This window comes from Lissotriton vulgaris, chromosome 1_1 (assembly GCF_964263255.1).
Source record: "Lissotriton vulgaris chromosome 1_1, aLisVul1.2, whole genome shotgun sequence".
Taxonomy (NCBI): domain Eukaryota; kingdom Metazoa; phylum Chordata; class Amphibia; order Caudata; family Salamandridae; genus Lissotriton; species Lissotriton vulgaris.
The window spans coordinates 1,668,244,112-1,668,268,177 of record NC_141685.1 but is presented as its reverse complement, the minus strand read 5'-3'; the positions used below and the strand labels follow the sequence as shown (position 1 = coordinate 1,668,268,177).

Here is a 24,066-nt window from a genome sequence, read left to right as displayed (position 1 = left end):
TGAAAAGCTCAAACATATTCAATAAAGTAGGGTGTGTACCAATAGCAGGTGTTTTGCGATCATGGTCCTTCCTGGTTTCCAGGTAGCTCATTTACTGGATAAAGAACCTACACCACACTGATAACATGCAGGTCATGCAGGGAAAGATAGCACAGTGGAAAACGAGGCTCATAAATTGCAGGTTCCTCCTGGGGCTTAAAATAGAGATGGGGATGCTTCTGGAAGAAGAAGCACTCGACATACTGTTCATTACAGAAACCTGAGTAGAAAAATGATTTTGGAAACCTATAATGAAAACTCAATGCAATCCCAGAAGAGCCACCTGATTTAACAGCCATTTAGCCTCCAAAAGAAAAAATGTAAGAGACAAGGAAGGAACTGGAGGAAGACCTATGCCCCTGATCTTAAAATGTTGTACAAAAGCATCATCCAACAGTATCACAATGATATCAAGGAAGCTCAGACAAAACACTATGAAGAGCGGATCAGTATGATCGCCAACTCCCACAAAGAGCTTTTTTAAATTGTGAAGACCCTTACCACAATTGAACAGAGCACACCCACGCTCCAATCCTCCAAGAAGAGATGCAATGAGTTAGCCACTTTCTTTACAAATAAAGTAGAAATTAAATATAGCTCACTGCAACTGAACCCCTTGGGTGACTCAGAAGTTATGCAGGACATCTCTGAGAGCTCTGGCCAGAACCACAGTCCTGACCTATCCGCCCTCTTAACTGCCCCTGCTCTTGACTCCTATCCAGCCCTAAGCATGGAACACTTGGGTCCTCTCCTGAAGAACATCAAATCAGGTTCACTACTCGGCCCAGCTCCATCTCACATTCTTTCTCCAAGGTGGAGAGCTGGTTCTCTCCACAATGGCAGACCTCATCTTGTCATCTCTGAGCACCGGCATTGTGTCAAAAAAATGGAAAGCCCTTCCTCAAGAAGCCTCATTCTGATCCCACAGTATTGGGGATTTTTTGCCCCATCTCATTGCTCCCAATTCTAGGCAAAATCGTTGAGAAACATTTTAATAGCATTATCTCACAATTCCTGGAGGAGAATAATATTTTGCACCAGTCCCAGATCTGTCCTGAACACAGCACGGAATCTGCCCTCCTCCTAGTCACTGAGAAATTCAAAATTATACTGGATCGGGGGGTGCTTCAGCCATTTGGCGTTGCAGAGCGCACAATGTAATTCATTTTATTTATTTATTTACTTACCTCCTTTTGGCCATATTCCAGAGTTTACTACCCTCCACCCTGGCTCTCCCCCGCCCTGCCTCACCGCCACACAGCACTCCCTCGAGGAGCCGCTACTACTGGTAGCGAGGGCTCCAGCTATACATTGAGCTAGAGCTCTGCACTGGATTATATACCCCTGTATAAATAAACACATGCCAGGAAAGGGTGAGTCTCCATGATGCATAAGTTCGCTATTAATGGATCTATGGTCCTATAGCCACGGTGATCTTGGTAGCATGTAAATAAACGTCTGTTAATGAAACACCGCTGTGTGGCGTTAACTGCCCCTAAGTATACAGTGAAATCCTCAACTCCAACAACTACACATGAGCCACGATGCAGCTCCATTGCCAGCCATCAGCAACACACCTGCCATACTGTGGTTTCCACAAGTGCAGAATGCAGTTTTTCTGACACCCAACAGGATTATCCACAAAGATGAAACCATCCTGTACCAGTGCAAGATCAAGCATGTCTGACACTTCTTTCGCCTATTATTCTGTCAGACATTATTTAGAGCAGGGTTCTCTAATGTCGGGCCTGGAGGGCCGGATCCCTGCCAGATTCTTAAGATAACTACATTTATCTAAATGGGGATATGTTAAAAATCTGCCATGGATCCGGCCCTCCAGGACCGACTTAGGAGAACCCTGACTTACAGGATACATTAGTTTAGACTGCATTTACTGAGTTATGCTTAGTTCACCTATCACTTCTACCAGAGCACAGTGACAACAATTTTTAAGGCAAGCATAATGCAGAGTTAGAGCTAGAGGAAGATTGAAACATTATAACTACATACTTAGAAATACTCCACTTTTGTTTAATTTCTTGTTTGGGTTAAGGTTAATGGTATTGTAGTTAATAGAAAATCAATGTAAATAAAATTAATGAAGACTTAGGGTTAGGGTTCAAATAACAGCACTTACTATTTGAATTGTTTTAAATTAATGAATTTCATGAATTCAGTAACATTTTCAATCATGATAACTGCTAGTATCCACTCAATTAAATAACATACATGTAGCTAATTAAATATCAATCTAGGATTACGTTAAAAACATGAAATTAATTAACCTCAATTTATGATTAGAGTAAGATTTAATTTAGCTGAAGTTAATGTACATTTTTAAATGTGATTAGTTGTAGGGTTTAGGTTAGCTTTAGGATTACAAGAAGGTTATACATTTTTCTTAATTTAAGTTATATTGATATAATTGATTTATATTAATCTAATAAAACAAGATCTAGGTTAGTATTAATTTATTATAGGTTTGAATGAATATTATTTACGGTTAGAGTTGTTGCTGGAATAAATGAGTTTATTATTTTACAGATTGTTGGAGTTAGGACATACGCTCATTAAGGTGTGGAAGAAATTTTTGTTTGGATAATGTGGGGCTGCCACACTTTTTGTGATGTCTTGCATGCTATGTTTTAAGTATGTTGAGGGGTGCATGACTTCCCAGGAGTATGTAGAGAACTTAAGTACTATGAACAGTTTGTAGCAGTTGGGTGATGGAGGTCAAAGTCAATGGATAGGTGCATGAACACAAATGGTGTCACATATATGGCAACTGTCTGTGCAGTCTCTGGTTTGTATACAGACTACAATTATGCCAGATGAGGGTGTGAAGAATACATAACAAGTTGTGAATGGAAGTTACATCAACCACAGTGGTGTTGAGAGGATGCAACAGAGTCTTGAGTATTTGTTTATGAATCAGAGTTGCCGGAATGAATATGGAGAATTCTTAAGACATACAGATCGAAATACAGATAGACAGACAGTCAAGAGACAGGTGGCTCTGGAAATAAAGAGAATCACTGTTAAATAATAGGCAGATGATAAATGATATTTAGAGACAAGCACATTAAAAGACATACACTGCGCGGTTAAAGGTGTCAATTTGTTCCAAATGCAGAACTTAACTCCTTCTACAGATTACCTGTGGTACAGTCAGGCTTTGTCGGTAGACATGTGGGAGCTTTCCAGCACTTGTGCCTGATCTGTGGAGAAGGAAACAGACACAATTTCTTAAGATATTTCAAAGCTCAAACAGATCTTGTTCATATGCTCTTGATGGTGTCTCAAATCCATAAATAATAGCAAACCTCCCTTTATCTACTCTTATAATGTTAACTGTATTTGAACACCATATTTATTGCTGTTTTTTAATGTTTACCCATGTGTTGTTACATAACCAGGAACATTTAAATAGACTACACCAGGAATTAATTTGTCACTTGACTCTTCTAATAATAGGTGCTTTGCTACTTAATTCAATGATACTACTTTTAGCAATTAAGGAAGGTTTAAAGCAGAGTTAACCATAGTCTTGCCACCTTAGTCGCGTCGGTTGGCCTGTGCTTATGACGGAACCGTTCCGTCATGGTTCTATTGGTTCTTTAGAACCTTCAGCACCGCAGCGGAATTCGCGCAGCACTGAAGGGGTTAAGAAGTTGTGTTACAAGGAGGTAACAGCCAAGCAGAATTTGAACAGCTTCTTCTCCATCTGCCGCTAGGGTTCCATTACACCATATTTATACTTCGAACTTACCAACAAACAAGAACAACAGTTGTTCTTGTTTGTTTTTAAATATATACATCATAATATGATGTGTTTGATTAATTTTAGAATGTACTTCGAACTTACCATCATTCCACGTGAACTAGATTCTATACATGAGCTAGTAATTCTAATTAAAAGAAACATACCCAATACTACACATCCCCTTTCCTTGAAACACAATTAAAACACAATAAGTAACATCAAAGAAATAAAGACAACCCCCTCCATTTCATTTTTTAGAAAAATAATTGTCCCTTAATTACATACATATTCCTCCAAATTGTTAGGTTTTCTAAAAATGTTTTATTACTGCAACCAGCTGCATCCCCTGATTGATTCCAACTACTACCTTCACACATTCTTTGCATGCCTTTTTTACCATATTCTAACTCCAATGCATTCTCTTCATGTAGCACTTCGCAGTCCACCACCTGCTCATTCTCATGTGCTATTTCCAACCGTCAGTACTTATACAACCCCTGTTTAACTTCTTCCTCTCCACCATAACTAAAGGAAGTCGGGAACACCAGAACCGAAGACTTGAAGAAACGTTATTAATAATCCTGAGTTTTTTAAGCAGACATCCGTCCACAAGTGAGTACAGCCTTAGAATGTCAACTGACAAACACCCATCATATATCTACATTCCCCACCCCCATTTTAAAATGTTTGAGTCGCCCCACCACCCCCATGAGCATGGCCCGTTCACAAAGCTGAGAGCGGCATATGAAATAGACACCAGTGATACTAAGCAGTGTTTCGCTCGTGTCTACCTCATGACACCACAGTAACATTACAAATGAAAACACTTGCAGATGGAAAAGGGAGAACGTGTGCGTGTGCTCTACCACAATAACATCTTTTATCCATACCATGCTTAGCAAGGGCCAGGCAACTCATGTGACGAATGCTTCCATAATCCAGCTCCACCGTATTCTTCATGACTCTTACCACTTCTTTGGGATTGCTAAAAGTACTCTCTCCTTTGACTACCTTCTTAACAGGCTTCACTCCTACCCACTGTCCAATGTACCAAAATAAGTCTTATTCTTTTCCTGTGAAGCCAAAATAAAATTTCTCACATTCTTAACATCCCAATCTAACTTTTTACTTCTCTTCATCGATCCAGGATTCACCTTGGAATGTGGTACCCGACATCTCATCAATCCAAACGGACTCTGACCCACAGTCTCATGCTGTGTCATTCTGTATGTCCACACCATTCTCATAAGTTCACATTCCCAGTTCTTTCTGCCTTTACATGCCAATTGTATTACACCTTTCACCATTCTATTTGCCCTTTCCACAGCAGCATTTCCCCTGGGATGATATAGCACCACGAATTTCTGTTCTATACCTGCAAATTTTACAAAAGATTTCATCTCCTCTGACCTGAACTGCACTCCATTGTCAGTCAATATTGACGAAGAAAAACTTTCCCTTAGTAAAACCTCCTCCAAAAATGTAAGGACTGTATTTACTTTACTTACCACCTCCAGCTCAATCCACATGGAAAACAAATCCCCCAAAACAATAATGTACCTGGATGTGCCATCAGACCATGTAATAGGCTCCGTAATATCTAATGCTATATCCTCCCAAGGTAGCTTAGATGATAATGGGGGACTTACTACATTCTCATAATCAACACATGTTCTCACAAATCTCTTGATTTCTAAATCCACCTTTGGCCACCATTATAACATGTTTATATTGTGTTTGGTCTTTGTGATGCCTGAATGTCCTTCGTGACCAATTTAAATAATTTTGCCTCTTTTTCCAGTAGGTGGAATAATTTTCTCACCTCTACATATAAATACGTCATTCACACTTTACTCATCACACACTTCCCAGAAAGCTTCCAGTTTTTCAACCCATTCACTCATATGCGCTTTTTCCCAACCATTCACAATTTTATCCTTCACCATCTTTAATGCATCATCCATCATCCACTCTTCTTTTTGTAAACTGCTTGTTTCTTTGTTATCAAAAATGCTGGATACTGAAATTTCATTCCATGGATCTTGATCAATTTCCCTGAGCGGTAATGACATTCTGCTCAGGAAATCCTGCAACCTCATTGATAATCGTGTAATTCTCGCTGATGATCTTAACAAGCCTTCTGTAGTTAGCAGCTTGGTCAAAGGCTTGCGATCAGACTGTACTGTAAAGTTCCTACCCCAAATTAATTTCTGAAAATGATATATTGCCCAAACACACGCTAGTGTCTCCCTCTCTATGATGGAGTATTTTTCCTCAGTGGGTGCCAGAGAGCAAAAGGCGAACACAATTAGAACTTCATTAACTTGCTCTGATTTCTGAGATAGCACACCTCCTAATCCTGAACCATTAGAGTCTGTAGTAACATTAGTGTCTGTCAAAGAATCAAAACTTTGTAAGGTAGGGGCATTAGCAATAGCTTGTTTGATTTCCTCAAAATACTTCATTTCACTCAAAATTTACTTTGTGCTTCATTATAAGCCTCATTTAATGAGTTTTATGTGAAAACATTTCCACAAATTTTCAGAAGAATTCGGCTAACCCAAGGAATGGTGATCAGCTCCTCCTTGGTATTAGGAGCTGGAGCATTCATTATAGCTTCCACAAGGTTCGTCTTGGGTTTAATAACAACATCACAATTCTCATTGTCCACATTTTTGACCTTTTTTTCTGCAAACTTGCATTTAGAGCTTTCAGCAGACAAACCTTTCTCCTTAGGAATTCCAAGCACCTTTCTGAAGACTTCATGATGTTTTTTTGTTCCTCCCCATTACCTAGATGTCATCTTGGAAGAATGCAATCTCTCGTATAAACCCAAACAATTGTGACATTAACATTTGAAACACTGCTGCAGCTAAAGCTAATCCAAACAAAATACACTTGAATTGGAATTAGCCGAAGGCTGTACAAAATGTAGTAAGGTGCCTGCTTTTGGGTTTTAACACCACCTGTTTCAACACTGCAGACAAACCTAATGTCGAAAACCACTTAGCTTGCCTGGTTAACAACAACATTTCGTCAATCCTGGGTAATGGGAACTGATCTACTAATATGTTTCCATTCAACTACCTCAAGTCCACACATAGACAAACCTTGCCATTGACCTTTCAGGCAACCACCAATGGAGAAACCCACTCAAATGTCTTTTGCTTTCTTTTACACACCCTGGCATAGTGCCCTATTGTGCCACATTCTACACACATAGAGTTTGCAGGACACCTGTTGAATTTAGATGAATGTATCATGCTGCCACATCTAAAACCAGTTAGAGTTCTCTCCATGTTCCCAGCTATCTCCTTTTCTTTTATCCTTCTTCTAAACATTGTAGTTCCCAATGCTCGACCAATTATTCGGTTTACTGTCCGAGATTTTCCCAATAGAGTTGACCACCTTCTTCTCCTGCGATAATGCAGCTTTGGTGCAACAATCGGCCAACTTTTTCTCTCCATGGCTACAATGTCTTTGAAACAAGCTTCCCCTTCTCCTTCAACGTATACCTTATCTTGAATGGGCTTATTTTTTGTATACATAACGATCTGGTCACGCACTCGTTGATTGTGTAAATTGCCAAATTTGCATGTGATCGCCAGTTCCTTAAGAGTAATAGTCTACAATGCTTTGAAATTTCTCCTGCTGTATTTGAAAGAGTGCATGTTTTGTGACTGCTATGCATACTGTGGAAGTGAAATGATTATCAAGTTAAAAAAAACTCTTAAAAACATCCAACTCTCCAGTTGTATCAGGTTTCTGTAATGTGCATAAGCCCTATAGGTCCCAGACAATACATAAGGATTAATTTTTCCTCTCTGCGGAAAATTAACCACTATTGTCTTCCAGAACAGCAATGTAGTTCAGAAACTATTCTTTCAATTAATTCCATCGGACTGCATGTTCCCCAGGAGTGGCCAAAAACTCCTTGAGTGAATTTAAATACAAGGGCTTTCGACCCCTATTCCCTGCTGCTGCACTAACTTATTTATTTATTTATTTCATTTATATGGCGCGACAGCTACCCTGAGAGTTTACCGGCGCCTTGGATCTGTTTTACTCAGAAAGCGGAGTGTGGACACTATTGATTAAACAACCACACTTTATCTCCCTTCCGAAATTGGAAGTAGCAGGGTTCTATGCGTAGTTGGAGCAGAAGTGAATTCCACAGTACTGGGGGCAAATGAGCGCCCACCAAACCGTGCCCGTTTGTACCTGGGAACAGTAAATTTGGCCTGATGCATGGATCGAAGGTTACGAGAGGGTAAATATTTCTGGGCCAGCTTACGTAGATATGCTGGTGCTTCCCCTGAGCTAATCCTGAACATATTGCACAGTGCCTTGAATTTTACTCTGTTGGCGATCCTCAGCCAGTTTAACTTCTTGAGGTGTTCTGACGTACTTGTGCGCCCTGGGAGACTGAGAAGCAGTCTCGCTGCGGCATTTTGAATGACTTGAAGCCGGTTCAAGGTATCTTTATTGACTCCTAGATATAAGATATTTCCGTAGTCTAATCTCGAACCGACTAGTGCCTGTAGTACTATTATCTGTGCCCCATCCGGTAGTTGCCACAGTATTTTCTTCAACTATTTGAGGATGACAAAACAGGTTGAGGCCGTTTTGGCTGTTTGGGCACGCATAAACTTGTCATCAATTATTACCCCGATGTTGCGAGCAGATTGTACCGCAACCGGGGATGGACCCATTTCTGCCGGCCAGTGGGTAGGGCCCCAAAGGTCCTTTTTGGTTGCCAAAAATGAGCAACTCAGTTTTGTCCCCATTTAACTTTAACTTCTTTGAGTGTAGCCAGTCCGCCATTCTCAGGAGCCCAGATTGCGTGTCATCCGCGTATGAATAGATTGTGAGGCCCATTTCTTCTGCAATTATGGCTAGCGGAGTGACATAAATATTGAAGAGCAACGGACTCAAAATTGAGCCCTGGGGTACCCCATAGGGGGAGTTCAGGACATTTGAAGTATTATTTTTGGAAAAGACCTGGAAAGTCCGATGTGATAGAAATTGATCCAGCCACTTCAGCGCTTTTCCTCTGACCCCTATACCCTCCAGGTCCAGAATCAGGGTTATATGGGAGATGGTGTCAAAGGCGGCACTCAAATCTAAAAGAATGAGTGCCGCCGTGCCACCATTATCCAGTTCTTGACGGATTACTTCCGTGACCCCTAATAAGGTGGACTCTGTAGAGTGACCCTTTCTGAAGCCTGACTGAGAATAGTGTAGTAGATTATTGCCATTGACAAAGTCTGCTGTTTACTACGTGTTTTGCCAGGACTTTTGAAAATATCGGCAGTAAGGATATTGGGTTAAAGTTAGAGAAAACCTCTAGGTTGCCATTAGACTTTTTTAGCAAGGGTACCACCATAGCATACTTCCACTTGCCGGGTATCAATGCTTCCTCTAATGAAGCATTTAACAGTGATCTGATTACCTCCAGGATGAATGGATCCAGCTGTTTCAGAACATGAGCTGGCATAGGGTCCTGAGGTGAGCCTGATTTTATGCTATTTAGTGCTTCCACAAAAATCTTGGTGTCCAAAGGTTGCCACACCGTAAGTACATTCTTAGGGGGTATTCCCTATTATCCCTGCCACTAGGGATAGAGGAAATTGATGGAGAGTCTGTAACATCACCAACGGAGTTGAAATTTGCATAAATTGTAGATATTTTTTCATGGAAAAAATTGGCGATAGAATTGCATTGCATGGTGGACAGGGTCGGGGGTTCCGATTGGACTGCTGCTCCTACTAGGTTCTTTAGAACTTTAAAAAGAGTACCTGGATAATTTTATGCTCCTAAGATGGTATTTTTGGTGTAATTTCCCATAGCTATTTTACTGGACAGATGGTACGCATTGAGTGCTTGTTTATATGTTTCCTTTTTAATAGAATTATAGTCTCTTCTCCACTGCCTCTCCAATTTTTTACAAATACTTTTTTCTTCTTTCAATTTCTCCCTAAACCACGGGGCCGGGGGATTACATGATTTGCGTTTACTTAAAGTGAAAGGTACTATAGTTTGTGTGGCGCTAGATAGCCAACTGTTGATCTCCTTGCAATCTCTAATTTTAAGCTCCTTAGGATCAATACCGGGACTAGATCGAATTAACTGTTCATTGAGATCATTTATATGGAGTTTTTTTTTCCAATTTCTGAACCACACCTCAGATCTGGTTAGATATTTGTTAGTGGAAACCCAGATGTTAAATTTAATGAGGAGGTGGTCAGACCATGGGATGGGAGATGCAGGTTCACACCTTATACAGTCAAAATTTGCAAAGATCGGGTCTAATAGATGACCAGCTATGTGTGTGGGGCCAGTGGTCGATAATTGGATGTAGAGTGCCTCAAGGTCAGAGAGAAAATGAAGAATCATAGGACAGCTGCGATCTTCTAAGTGCAAGTTGAGGTCCCCAATAATGGTGAACATAGATGCTTCCATTAGAAGTGGCGCAATGGATTCTGACAGGGCAGTCACCCAATCCCCGGCCGCACTTGGAGGACGATAGATCAGGATCCCTGAGAGTGTGGTTTGGGGAGTCAGGGCCAGTTTGAAGAGTCCCGCTTCACAATTGGCCAGGTTAACATCTTCCCACTTACAATAAAATGTTTTTTTAAAGATAATACCTATTGTTATTGTTATTGTTATTGTTATTGTTGTTATTGTTACGCCTTTCTTTTAGAGCGCACGGCTACCCCAGGGGGTGTCCCGGCGCTTTGACAAAGAGGCCTGAAAACCCAGAAACACAAAGGCTGCAAAAACGCTACGATCTCAAGATTGCACAGAAAAGAGCGTGGTCTTAAGCTCCTTCCTGAAGGCTAGGAGGCTGTTGGCTTTACGAAGGGAGAGAGGGAGCTCATTCCAATGGTGAGCCGCCACATATTGGAAAGACCGTCCTCCCATCCGAACACGTCTGATAGACGGCACCTCCATTTTAGCCAAATCAGCTGACCGCAACATCCTCCGCGGCACATAGAAAGCGATACGCTTTCTAATGTAATTAGGACCAGCAGCATGAAGGGCTTTGAAAGCCAGCGTGAGGATTTTAAAAATAATTCTTCTAGCAATAGGTAGCCAATGCAACCTATTTAGAAGCAATGAGGCACTGGCTCTCCTTGGCAGGCCAAATATGGCTCTAGCCGCCGAGTTTTGAACAATTTGCAGTCTAGCCAGTAGATACTTGGGCAGACCTGCGTATAGCGCATTAGCATAGTCTAACCGAGACCCTACTAGCGCCTGGACGACGGTCTTTCGATACTGCAGGGAAAGCAGAGGAAGAAATTTTCTGAGCATCTTAAGGATGCCGAAACATTTCCCTGATAGCCCCATGACATGGGGTCGAAAAGAAAGGTCGTCATCGAACACTACCCCGAGATTTTTAACTTGGGAGGACGCCTTCTCCGGAGGGAACATGTCCTGGGGCCACCACGACTTCCAGCCGGGGTCAGGGGCACAGCCAAAGAAAAGCCACTCAGACTTATCCGAGTTGCATTTCAGGCTGTGCCGCTGAAACCACGCAAAGACCGCACTCAGGCAGTGTTTGATCCTGTCGCCGTCAAAAACCTCTCCTTTCCTGCAAGTAAACAGGAGCTGGGTGTCATCAGCGTAGGATATGACCTGGGCCCCATAAGCCTCCGCTACCATCGCCAGAGGGGCCATATAGATATTAAAAAGGGTGGGGCTCAGAATGGACCCTTGAGGAACCCCTACCTCTAGCGATGGCATTTCAGCGGAGAACGGTGGAGCCCAGATCACCTGTCGACGGCCCGATAAAAAGGATTGAAACCAATCAAACACCGTCCCGCACAATCCGATCTCCCGGAGTCTTAAAAGGAGACCTTCATGTGGGACGGTGTTGAAAGCCGCCGACAGGTCCAGCATGACTAACATAGCCTTTCCCCCATGATCGAGCGTCTCCCTGATGGCTTCGGTCACCTCAACGAGGGCTGTCAAACCAGATTGAGAATCATGGAGAATGTTGTTACTCTCAATAAAGTTGGTAAGTGTATGCTGTACATGTTTCTCAACCACCTTCGCCAGAGCAGGAAGCAGGGAGATAGGTCTATAGTTAGCCTGCAACAAGGGATCTAACAGAGGTTTTTTGAGCAGCGGCAGAATCAATGCGTGTTTCCATTCCCGAGGCACCACTCCGGAACTCAGGGACAGATTGAGCAGGGGATTCAGCAAGCTGTTTACTGCCGATGCCACTCTGCCCAAACATTTTGCTGGACATACATCCAGAGGTGAGCCAGATTGAAGCCGGGACAGCAACTCAAGCGATGTTGTACAGGACATCTGCGGAAAGACCGATAGTGTAGGCCCAGGCTCTGCCCCTAAGGATGGTACAGGCCTCCATTTACAAGCTGACGCGTCAATGTCCGTGGAAGGGTCCACGGGGGGGGAAGGAATCTTGAATAGTTTTTATTTTCGTTACAAAAAAGTCAGCGAGCTGCCTGATCCACCCTTCAGTATGAGAATGTGAAAGGGCACCTGCGGCAGGATCAACGAACTCCTTAACAATTCTAAAAAGTTCCCTACTCATATTATCTGCTTGATCTATTCTGCGCTCAAGATATTCCTTTTTGGCTTCAGAGATATGTTTGTGGTACTGTTTTATGGCATCACGGTACTTTATTTTCTCATCTAGGTCGTATTTGCGACGCCACAGTCTTTCCGCCTTTTTACAATCTTGGCGCATTTTACGTAATGCGGAAGTAAACCAAGGAGCGGACTCGTGGCTGGGGGCTGTTCTAGCTGACTTCACTGGGGCTAACTCCTCAAATCTTGTTTGCAGCCATTTCTGAACCAATGCCAAGTCAGCGTCTAGATCCCCTGTAAGTTTACACAGATGTTGACAGAGGGCATCCGATAGCATATCTGCTGTAACTAGATGAAACGCTCTAGACTGTCGAGTCACACCCTTCTGTGCTCTCTGGCTGGTCCTTGTCTCATGTGAGATAGCAAAGTTTATTAAAAAGTGATCCGACCATAAGACAGGGAGCGGCGGGGACACCTCAATCAACATCGTAGAAAAAATTAGATCTAAAGTGTGGCCTTTAACATGGGTAGGTCTATCAATAAAAGGGGCTAGCCCCAACAGTGCCGTATTATCCCGCAACTTAGATGCATCGGAATCCGCAATCGAGTCCATATGCAAATTTAAGTCACCTAACAGCACACAGTGCGCTGATCGCATGCAGGGTACGGAAAGAGCCGCCTGCAGGTCCTCGAAGAAAGAGCCAATGGGCCCAGGTGGTCTATAAACGAGGATCCCCGTGCAGGTCTGAGAGGCAGAGAGACTAAGTGTAAAGCCTAAGGCTTCACATCCTGCGATATTCTCCACAGGAAAAGAAGAACACACAAGGGCCTTATCCACTATCAGGGCCACTCCTCCTCCTCTGCCCCCAATTCTGTCTCTTCGTAAAATGGTATAGTTAGATGGTAGGGCACAGGCAACATCTGGTTCAGATCCTGCCCCCAACCAAGTCTCTGTTAAAAACAGACACGATATGTTGGAGTCTGCAAGAAGATTCCAAATGTCCGTGGAATGGCGAACCAGGGACCTGGTATTCAATAGAGCACAGTGACAGTACTGAATGGGAGGTGGCGGGGCAGGAGTTGGCGAGACCATAGGACGCCAGCCACACGCTGGACAGCCTTTTCTCAGAAGACGGCCACCAGGAAAAAGACATTTGCATCCAGAAGGATGAAAACGCAGAGCTGACAAGACAGCAGCAGGGGAAAAGGCAAAAATTAAAAATGAAATTAAGTCCAAAACGGGAATTTTAAAAGTTCACAATGCAGAAACGAGCGCGCGGCCAGCGCGACCAGCAGCGAGGCGCCGATGTGAGTCTCGGCCTCAGGAACCTAAGCAGGCTCACCCTCGTCCAGCTCGCCCTAAATAGCGTCGTCTCGGCGTCCCAGGTCACCTGGACGCTCCAAGATGGCGCTCACGCTTCTTCCCCAAACCAAGATGGCGCTGGCACCCACAACCTCCCGGGAACCCGGATCCGCCAAACAGCGGTGGTGTTTCCAGAAATTAAGGTGCAAGGTAAGGGCCAGATCGTAATTAAGACCAGGGGAAAAGGCAACAATTAAAAATGAAATTAAGTCCAAAACCTATGCCGCCGCCTCCTTGATTCGATCGGTCTTTCCTGACTATGGTATAGCTTGGGGGTAGGGCTGAGGCAATATCCGGCCCTGAGCTGGCAGTTAGCCAGGTCTCTGTGAGGAATAGCGCATCCGGCTTCTGATCAATCAGAAGATTGAAGATGTCGTCTTTGTGTTTGGGCAGCGACCTGCAGTTCGTACTAAGAAAGTTGAACTGACTGACATGACCTTTGTTCCTATCAGGGCTTGTAGTCATACAGCCTCCGTGCTCCCCAGTTATTCCTAGCTGGTAGTAGGAAAACGAGAACTTGCAATCCGGGCAGAAGGGTTGTGAGCCTTCCAGAAGCAATGTCTCACATTGAGTGTAGCATTTTACCCTGAGGCTAAGTAGGTCGTCCCGTGAATAACTGTATGTTGTATGGAATCGGGCAGGGGGCGTGGCCCCTGGTCCCGTCTGGCCACGGACGGGCGCAGACGGGCTTGCCTTTGGCGCGCCCGCTGCGCGACGAACACATGACCGACTAAAATAGCGCTCCAGCAGGGTTGGTCCCGCCCCCGACCTCTAGCCCATCACTGCCCCGCCTTCACTCCCTCCACATCAAGCGGGACAAACCCGTGGTGGAACGGGGAGCCGGCGGACAGAACAGCGGGTGTCAAACAAGGCGGAGGTGAGGTCAATATTTGTTAAAAAATAGAAAGTAGCGCTCAATTAAAAATAACTTTCACAACAGTTTTTTAAAAGGTTCAGTGCAAAGTACAGTGTGCAAAAGAGCAATATATCGGTCATAACGCCACTTCGCCACCCCAGTGCAACAGATCCAGCGAGCACCTGCAAAGCTCAGAACTAAATAGCGCCCCAGCAGGGTTGGTCCCGCCCCCGACCTCTAGCCCGTCACTGCCCCACCTTCACTCCCTCCACATCAAGCGGGAGAAACCCATGGTGGAACGGGGAGCCGGCGGACAGAACAGCGGGTGTCAAACAAGGCGGAGGTGAGGTCAATATTTGTTCAAAAATAGAAAGTAGCGCTCAATTAAAAATTACTTTCCTAACTGTTTTTTAAAAGGTTCAGTGCAAAGTACAGTGTGCAAAATAGCAATATATTGGTCATAACGCCACTTCGCCACCCCAGTGCAACAGATCACTTCATTAGACAACATGCTCTCAACGTTATTTTCTTTTTTATATGCCAAAATATGTGTTTTACCTTAAAATAACTCAGTTGGTTATTCAGGCTGCATACATCCTTGTTTGTTCTGTCAATAATTAAATACCTCAGAAAAGTGATTCACGCCTCCTTAGGTGCGTGCGCTGTGAAAAGTAATTTTGACCCATCCGCTATCCAACACTTTCCCTACTGCTGTATTCCTTGGAATTGGATTAGTAAACTTTACCCCTCCGGTATCCAACACTTTCCCTACTGTTGCTCCATTTGGAGTGGGAATAATCACTTTTACCCCGCCGCTATCCAACAATTTCCCTACTGTTGCACTGACTGTATTGGGAAATTTAAGTTGAAATATTTTTATACAGCTTAATGTTTTAATTTATAATAGAATGTTTTTTAAAATATATTTTATGTTATTGGTTATATATATATATATATATATATATATATATATATATATATATATATATATATATATATATATATTATCTATATGTTTGTACAGTTTCATATAATTCTAAAATTATAAAATATATTTAAATTAATAGTTTATTAATTAATTAATCCTTACTGTTGCACTCATTGCAGTGGGTATAGTAATTTTTACAGTTCCACTATCCAACACTTTCCCTACTATTGCACTCACTGGAGTGGGAATAGTGATTTTGACCCCTCCGCTATCCAACACTTTCCCTACTGTTGCACTCACTGTAGTGGTAATAGTAATTTTGACCCCCTCCGCTATCCAACACTTTCCCTACTGTTTCACTCACTGGAGAGGGAATAGTAGTTTTGACCCCCTACTCTATTTAACTCTTTCTCTACATGCGCAAGATGTACAACATAGGGTTTTTTCACAGAAGGACGGCGAGGATCAGTTAGGAGAGCAGCCAGGCAGGGGGGGAGGCAGCGATGCAGGTAAGTGCCTTCTGTTTTTAGTTTTTAATTAATTTGGGAGGGTGGAGGGGCTGGCTAACTCCGCTCCGCCACAGAGGGGAGTTTTGCCTAAACTCCACGTTCGCAACAGAGTGCAGAGTAGGCAAAAATCCACAAATTGTGCTGACGGAGTGGAGTTACCCGCCCAGGGTTAGTAATAGCCAGGCATACCGTGAACAGCTTCCTCTCCATTTGCCGCTAAGGTTCCATTACATCATATAAAAACTGGGTACATAACAACATTCCACATACCCTAGACTCTAAACACAAGCTAGAAATTCTAATTAAAGGAAACTTACCAAATATACCGCCCGAACTATCAGATGAGGAAGACAGATTTGGTGTAGGGCAGAATGTTTCTTCATAGGGTGACCAAAACCTCTGCATCTAGTAATTATTTAAAGAAAATGCCTACTCATGCAACGGCTACTCATACAGAATACCTTGAGAACCACAACAAAAATCCAGTAAAACAATTATTTAGATGAAATTTGGTACCATACCAGACGGTACCGTACCAGAATACTGTAACCAACAAATCTTCTGACAGAAATATCATGCCCTAAATATAATTAACAAACACATTGCCCCTTTGGAGTTGCTAATAGGTCATGAAACACCACCAAACGAGACAATCATTTTGTCAACGACATTTAAGGCAGGATATTTCTGTCATGCAATATTTTTCTAACAATATTGGAGCAAACAATCCGCCAAAATGGAGTGTCCCAACACTCATTCCAACTCTTACAAAACAAATGTCAAGGGTGACAAACATTGCTGTGTCACACATGTGGAAAGGTTTAGGTAGATACAAAACTGATATACATCGAATAGATGACGCGCAATCCAATCCCCCAATAGACAAAATATTATTAAAGATAATCAACCAAAAAGAAGAGACCCAAGAAATACCTAAAATCAAAGTAGTGTGTGCAGAATAAAACATGCAGTAGTCTTATAAGAAACTATGATCTGCACACAGTGCATGAGCTGCAAATTAAAGAGTGTACACAAAAGACTGCATTTTGAAAGGTTCCGGTCAGGAGACCACTCCCTAGCTTTCATTCAGAAACTAAGGAAGAAAATATCTGTATTGCAATAAGTAAAAAAATAAAATAAAATAAAAACTTCATTGTAGGCCACTTGCTTTATTCCTCGCAAATCAAGGCAAGCTTTGAAAGCTCATGATCTAGTTTAAATCATAAGTTTCCTTGTGTACGTTTGCCAAAAACACAGCTTCCAAAACGTTTGGAACTATTTCCCAATGCAACTCGGATGCCCTGGCAGCTATGCCACAAGACCTGCCATGCCAAACCCTGGCCACATACTGTCTTGGATCTGTTTCAGTAGTTCTTACAAAAGCTTTTGCCATCCAGTGTATTCAAAATCCGTCTAATCCTTGGGGCCTACAATCTATAATTTTCGTGCTTTTAAGGCTTTTTTCGTTTAATCCTTGATTTTTTAAAAAAGCTTGTATATCTGAAGGGTAGAAGCTGAAAGGTGATACTGTTAAGCTTTCCATATGTGTTATATATGATGTGCACGTTCAATTGTAGGCTTGGATCTGCATATTTAATACCTCTATCACAGAACAATTTCTAGAACTTCAAATAACTAGTATATTATTGTTCTTTCAATAAACAGACTGTGAAAAGGAACAGATTAAGTATGCTGTTTTGAATACAAAATGCATTAAATAGATTTTTTTTGTTACTCACGAGTCTATCTCATACAAGCTCAAAGCACCGCACCGTTACCCTTTAATATTTTGCCGCTATAACAATTGTTTTAATTGAATATCAAATTATCCAAACCCTTCCACCTCTGCCATCTAGGTGCAGAGGAGCCGGAGAGGCCTACCATACGATATGTCCTGTAGATGAAGGTCACAGTAATAATCAGCATAATGTACACAAATAGGATGTGTCCCACGACGGCACAGGAATCGGTACGCTCCCAGGTGCACTCATTGTCCTCATAGTCTAGCAGCGGCATGTCGTGCGCTTCATGGTCATTCATGTTCACAACATGTAAGGATGGGTTGCCCACAGGCAAACACAGTCACTTCAATAGGAACTCCATCATAAAGGCCAAAAGAGCTTATGTGCTGCGGAAATAATGCCTAGGCTTCATTCGTTGCCATGGTTGCAGATTGTGATGCTCAAGTGTAGAAAAGATGGCATCATCCTTCCTGGCCTGGCAACCACAGTAGCCAGGGAAAGGGTCTCCTAGACTCAACTTCAGCCTGTAAGTGTACATAATATTTACTGCTGTGGCTTAGGTGATTGTTGTACTGTTCCTGTGGGTTAAGCCTTTTCTTTTTTTTAAACATTTATTTTCCATTTTATTATAAATCAACTTTACAGCGGGAATAACAGTAAACACAGTGTACTAAGGGAACAGCGTTGTAGTCAATCTCATTCATTGCCCAAGGAGGGAACAACAGGCGCACAACAGAACGAGTCAGATACACTCCCTCCTTCCCTGACTCGGGGATCCCACCCAGCAAATGGCTACTATTTAGTGCCATCACTGTCACCAATGTTCGGAGCAGAATCCAGGGCCAAGAACCTGTCACCCAGATCCCACCACACAAGGACATCCCCCCCACCTTATAGTCCCTCCTGCTAAGTTTCATATGAATCTCTTCTGCTGGCATCCATTCGACCAGTCTGTTTCCTTTTTAAATGTGCGAGCCTCAATTGTGATCTTTGGCTGGTTCGGGGGTTAAGCCCTGAATCGAATCTGTGCACACTTATTCCACCACGTTAGAGTGCCTTTAGGCATGTGATATGTAGTTGGTTTTAATTGATCTATCTCAGTGATAGTGAAAGGAGGGGCGCTTTCAGTCTTACTGATCTTCACATGCATCCCCATGCTGAATGACTGCACTGGGCTGCTGTTTACTTAAGAGAGCACTAACTTTCAGAAATATGTTAAATAAAAGAGCTAGACTTTATTTACAAGATAACTGAGGCAGAAAAAAAGAAACAAATAAGGTATCCTGCATCGATTGACTTTAGGCACACATTAATTTTTTAAACATCTTGCAACATACGAGTATAAAAATGACAGTCCAAACATTTTATTTCATTAACATATGGAAGCTTTTCGCCTTAGGGCATCAAATTATATCAGTGCATTGAGCAGTATTTTTTAAAAGCGATAGCTTTTAAAAATGAACATAGAGACAATCTGACAATAATGCCAATAGGGAACTAAGAGGCAAGTCAGTTGTCACGTCAAAGCTTCTGGTTGTCCTGGGATTTAAATATACATGGGCAAAATTAAAGTTTATTAAATCAAACACAAGAGAAGGTTTTGTACACTGCCTACCCTGTAAACATATATTTCAAGCTGGGCTTACATGTGATAACAAAGAAAAGGGAGGCAAAGTGAAATAAAACAATTACCTAGGATCACATAATTTGGTCAAGTTGGGAAGCCGGGATTGATTGTAGGTTTTCTGGTTTCATATTGAGCAATGATATTTTATCCCAATTCAATAATGAAGTTACTCTTTTTTACACTTGACTCTCCCAAGGTAGTGATAACAAGTAGAGAAGGCTTACCCCAAGGTGCAGTAGAGGGACAACAATTCATATACTGAATAACACAGTATTGTCCAATCTATTACTGTTCTAGAGACTAGAGTATTAATTTAGAGGGCAGTTTGGAATGAAGCCCTCAAAACAACCCCTTGACTCACTGACCACACCATGTACATGCTTTGTATCCCCAACACCCACCTTACCTCAACAACTCTACTTTTCTCCCACTGGCATAAATGCAGTCCTTGGTCACACCACAGACCATACTTTGTGGCCCCTGGGAAAATGTTTGAAAGCACCAAAGATCTAACTGAACCCATGGTCTAACCCGCAGGTAGTTGTGCAAAACCCCAGGGCCAAGCCGTGCCCTTTCTACCTACTTCTCAATCTTGCCTTCTTTGTTGCTTCCTCAGCTGTGTGTAAGTGGAGCAGACTGTCTAGGGAGAGCTACTTTATTCACTGCACAGAAATAAACAACCTCATCAAGTTTTAAAAATATCAGCATGCTTCATTCTGTGCATCTAAATAAGGTGGAGTGTGAGGATCAGGTTACCCTTTTCACCCATTTCTAAATTAATTTTTTCTACTCTATAAAAATGAATATTTTTCCCCAAAAAATCTAGGAAGGAGAAGGAAGGAAGGCTCGGCAGACCAGAAACGGAATTGGGATATATTGTTTATCAGGCCAAGATCAATCTGTTTTATGAAAAGGAAGCTATAATGGTAGTTTACCCTGCTCAGATCTGTCAGAATAGAAATCTAAATCAATTACATCGGACAACTGTGCATAAAATTGATCTTCCCAGGAAAAATAACTCTGATATAAAGTGAAGTGCATAAGCTGCATGATGACTAAGCGTGATGACAGAGACAATAATAACTTTTCATTGCAGCGTGAAAACCACTGGATAAAATATCTTCAATCCATGAAACCGTCCGGTCTTAATGACCGGATGGAATTCACATGTTATCTGTAGAGAAGCTATGCTTATAAGAACATTTTTTGTTTCATTGATTATATCAGTTTAAGTATCTAACTGAAATGCTTTATTTCATTTATTTTAATTCGCACTATGGACATAATTGTTATTTTATGCTCGATACGTGATTATCATGCACTGTTCACTAAATTGGTTTGAGGGTCCCTCTTTACTATGTTTTGTTACCACTACAAGATGGCCGCCATTTGGAAAGTCCTCTTTCTATGCTTTCTGCTTTATTCAATTCACTTCCGTATATACGGAACACATTGCTTGCATTCAGCGGCGAAGGGCGCACGAGTGAGACGCGTGATCTTGCTCCACTTTTTCTGTAAGTTCCATGCACCGCGAAACTCGCATGACTTAGTTTGATTTTGGTTATTATATGTGGTTACGCTTTACACGTGGTTTGGACACGAACTATCACCATTTAATTCTTTGGCACTCTTTTTGTTACGACACTGGGCTCGCTTTACTTGTCAGGCAACCTGCAATTCTATCGCTCATTTATATATCTTTGGGGAAGCACATTTTCGGGTACTATTTATCTCTGTTATATTTTCAACTTTAACTGATTAATCGTTTGACTTACTAATGGATGTGACGATATGTATTTATTTGTTTGATTTCATCTCGGTGGATCGTACTTAGATTGGATTATTGTTTTTCAGGATTCCCCTGATGAAGGACTATCTTGTCCGAAATGCATTGGGAAATGATGTCATAATGCATACACTAAAGTGGATTTCAGACATGAGCTATTGAAATGAAACTCCATGAATTATGATGAGAAACTCATGTGAATAAAACATGAAGGAACTGGTTACAATGTTGATTTAACTATATTTTGGCATTCAAAGCATTTGACACAGAAACGGATCTCGTTTCACAGAGGTTGTGCTCAGAGAGTTGGCGCTTATCCTAGGTGCCACCAACCACGTTTCTGATTACCACACCTTCTCGTCAGGGGGTGATATCTTTGAGGCACACCACAGACTATTCAACCTATTCACATAGAGGAGTGCGTGACCCACACCTGAATACGGTTCAGAAGGAGGGACACACAAAGCGGGACCAGGTAAATGGGGTTTTATTTTTATAAACGTTTTTTTCTTCCTTTGAGTCTGTCTTTCACGTGCTAAAGTGGCCGGGTTCAAAGTATCCGCAAGGGCACGAAATCGGTGAGGACTGGTCCGCCTTCTTTTTTCTTCGGGGTGTTCCAGGCTCTTGTCTCGGGCCGGGTCCCAACGCCACATGCGGGGAGAGAAAGAAAGGCTTTTAGACTCAAGTCTGCAAACCTGCTATATCCCTTAGGACCCGTCGGGAAGTGAGGACACGGTGCCTCTTAATGCTCGTAGTTAAACTTCTTTTGGTGTAGGGTAAGTGAAGGTTCGTTTGGTAGGGAGGGACGGAGGGAGCGGGTTGGGGGTTGGAAAAGGGAAGGAAAGAGGTTGGGGATAGTTTACACTATTTACACAGCGTTTCCACGCCGTCCAAGCCACCCTGCTACCCGCTCATGCACCTGTGTGAGCCACACTCCTCTGTGGGTATGGCTGGGTGGTGCTTGAGAACGGTGGCCTCCAGGCACAGCTACTCCTTTTCTCCGGTCGTCTGAGGTTTCTTCTGTGACTCCTTCTCCGTCCTCTGCGGTCTCCCTTCGCTCTCCTCTCTTCCTCCAGGTGTCGAGACACGCCTCCCCCTTGGCTTCCTCCCTTTTCACCGCGTTAGATGGGGGTGTGTACGATTCCTCCAATGGGCTTGCTTGATAAAACAGCGCGTCAGAATGGGGTGTGTAGTTCTCCTCCTCGGAGTCCTTAAAGGAACAGTTCTCGTCAGTTTCTTGAACTTGCCTCCACCATGCCTCTGACTTTGCTCCCCATGTTTCCTGATACGACGAAAGAGAGGAGTGGTCACTGGAGGGGTCATTGTTAACAGACCACCAATTAGTGTTGGTCCCTGCCACCATGCTACACTATATAGTTTTGGGACTACTTTAGTACCAGAAAAGGGAGGGGGCGACAGACTGGTAAGAGCGTCCCGATCAAAGGTGCCATGAGCACCGGTCCTCGGAAGCTTGTTTCCGGTCCAGGGAAGGCATGGCTTGGCAGTTCGGGCTGGACTGTTCCCATGAGGCACAGGGTCAGACTGATTTGCCTATGGCCATCGTTCGACCAGTTGAGAGGATGGGCCAGCAGGTGGATCCCCACTCTTGCTAATATCTTCGAAAATGGGCATTAATGATACCTTATTTTTCAGGCTGCCTCCCATTTGCTTAACACCATTGTTTTGTGGTTGATATGGGGCACCTTCGAATAATATGTTGCTATTCCTCGTAAATTGGGTTTTGGGGAATAGGACAATCCACTGAAAATGGAGGGGGCGGAGATAGGGATTTTATGGTCAACACTGAAAGTAATTTACTTAAGTGGTCCCTGTATGCACACTTAGAGGCAGGGAGCGGGCTCCTCCCATACATACTGGTGTGGCAGGCAGCAAATGCAGGATACAGTTAGTGGGAAAATTAAGCCTTTCACCAGGAATATTAGTGGACTGAACAATCCTAAGAAAAACACCAGATACTACACATCTCGTAATGCAGTACATATATTACGCCTTCAGGAGGCGGATCTTGTGTGCTACCATGAGCTCAATATTGCCAAGCTCCTAGAGATTTTGCCCCATTCTCTGAATACGGATGTACGTCAGTACAACGCGATCTTTTAGGTCGCGATACTTTACAACGCTGCCATTACAACGCAAGCCGTTACAACGACTTGCGTTGGTGTGCGCGGATTGAGGATTATTATAATTTTATATTCCAACACCAGCCCACGTAACAGTAGGGAAGGTGTTGGAATATAAAATTACAATATTCCTTATCCAACAGCGCCATCCAGCGAAAGTCGTAGTAACGACTTGCGTTGTAATGGCATTGTTGTAAAGGTACTAAGGTGTAAACACCGCTTTGTAAACGATGTTTCCCCAAAGGCCATATATAATCTTACAGGTGCAACATTATATGTCCAATGTGTTTCTCATCCACTCATATGGCTTAAACCGCAATGATCCCATATTTTTTATGTCAATCATTACCAAAGCCTAAAAAATGAAATCTACAGTCTTGATATGGGCCAGAGATCACAATGTGACATTGCACCTTTCTCTGGATACCATAGGAGATAGGGACAGAATCCACTGGAGGGATTAGAAGACACTGCACACTATCCTACAACAACATGACCTCATCATGGAGAGACATGGTTAGCTGTACAACGGACGCCAACACCTTGTGTCAATGCATTTTGGACCATTCCCCATAACACTAACACTGATTATACCTGTACAGATACACAAACTGTGGTGCCCCATTCTACTATGCTGCTAGATAATGCCTTCGAGGAGAGTAGACAAGACATTACTCAATACTTTAAGACAAATACTGGCTCAGTAGATACTTATGAAGGACTCTGGGGGATATTTAAAACAGTGCTATGAGG

At 42.7% G+C, this 24,066-nt stretch overlaps 1 protein-coding gene across 1 annotated transcript in view; it reads right to left on the bottom strand.

The window, feature by feature from the left end:
* LOC147751023 (uncharacterized) overlaps positions 1 to 22,535 on the bottom strand; it is a 66,372-nt gene extending 43,837 nt beyond the window's left edge. The window contains exons 1-2 of the mRNA XM_086932089.1: positions 22,092 to 22,535; positions 3,197 to 3,257 (exon numbers count right to left, since the gene is read on the bottom strand). Of these exons, the coding sequence (XP_086788215.1) occupies positions 3,197 to 3,257; positions 22,092 to 22,535 (505 nt within the window). The remainder of the gene's footprint in view (positions 1 to 3,196; positions 3,258 to 22,091) is intronic.
* Between the last annotated feature and the right edge of the window lie 1,531 nt (positions 22,536 to 24,066).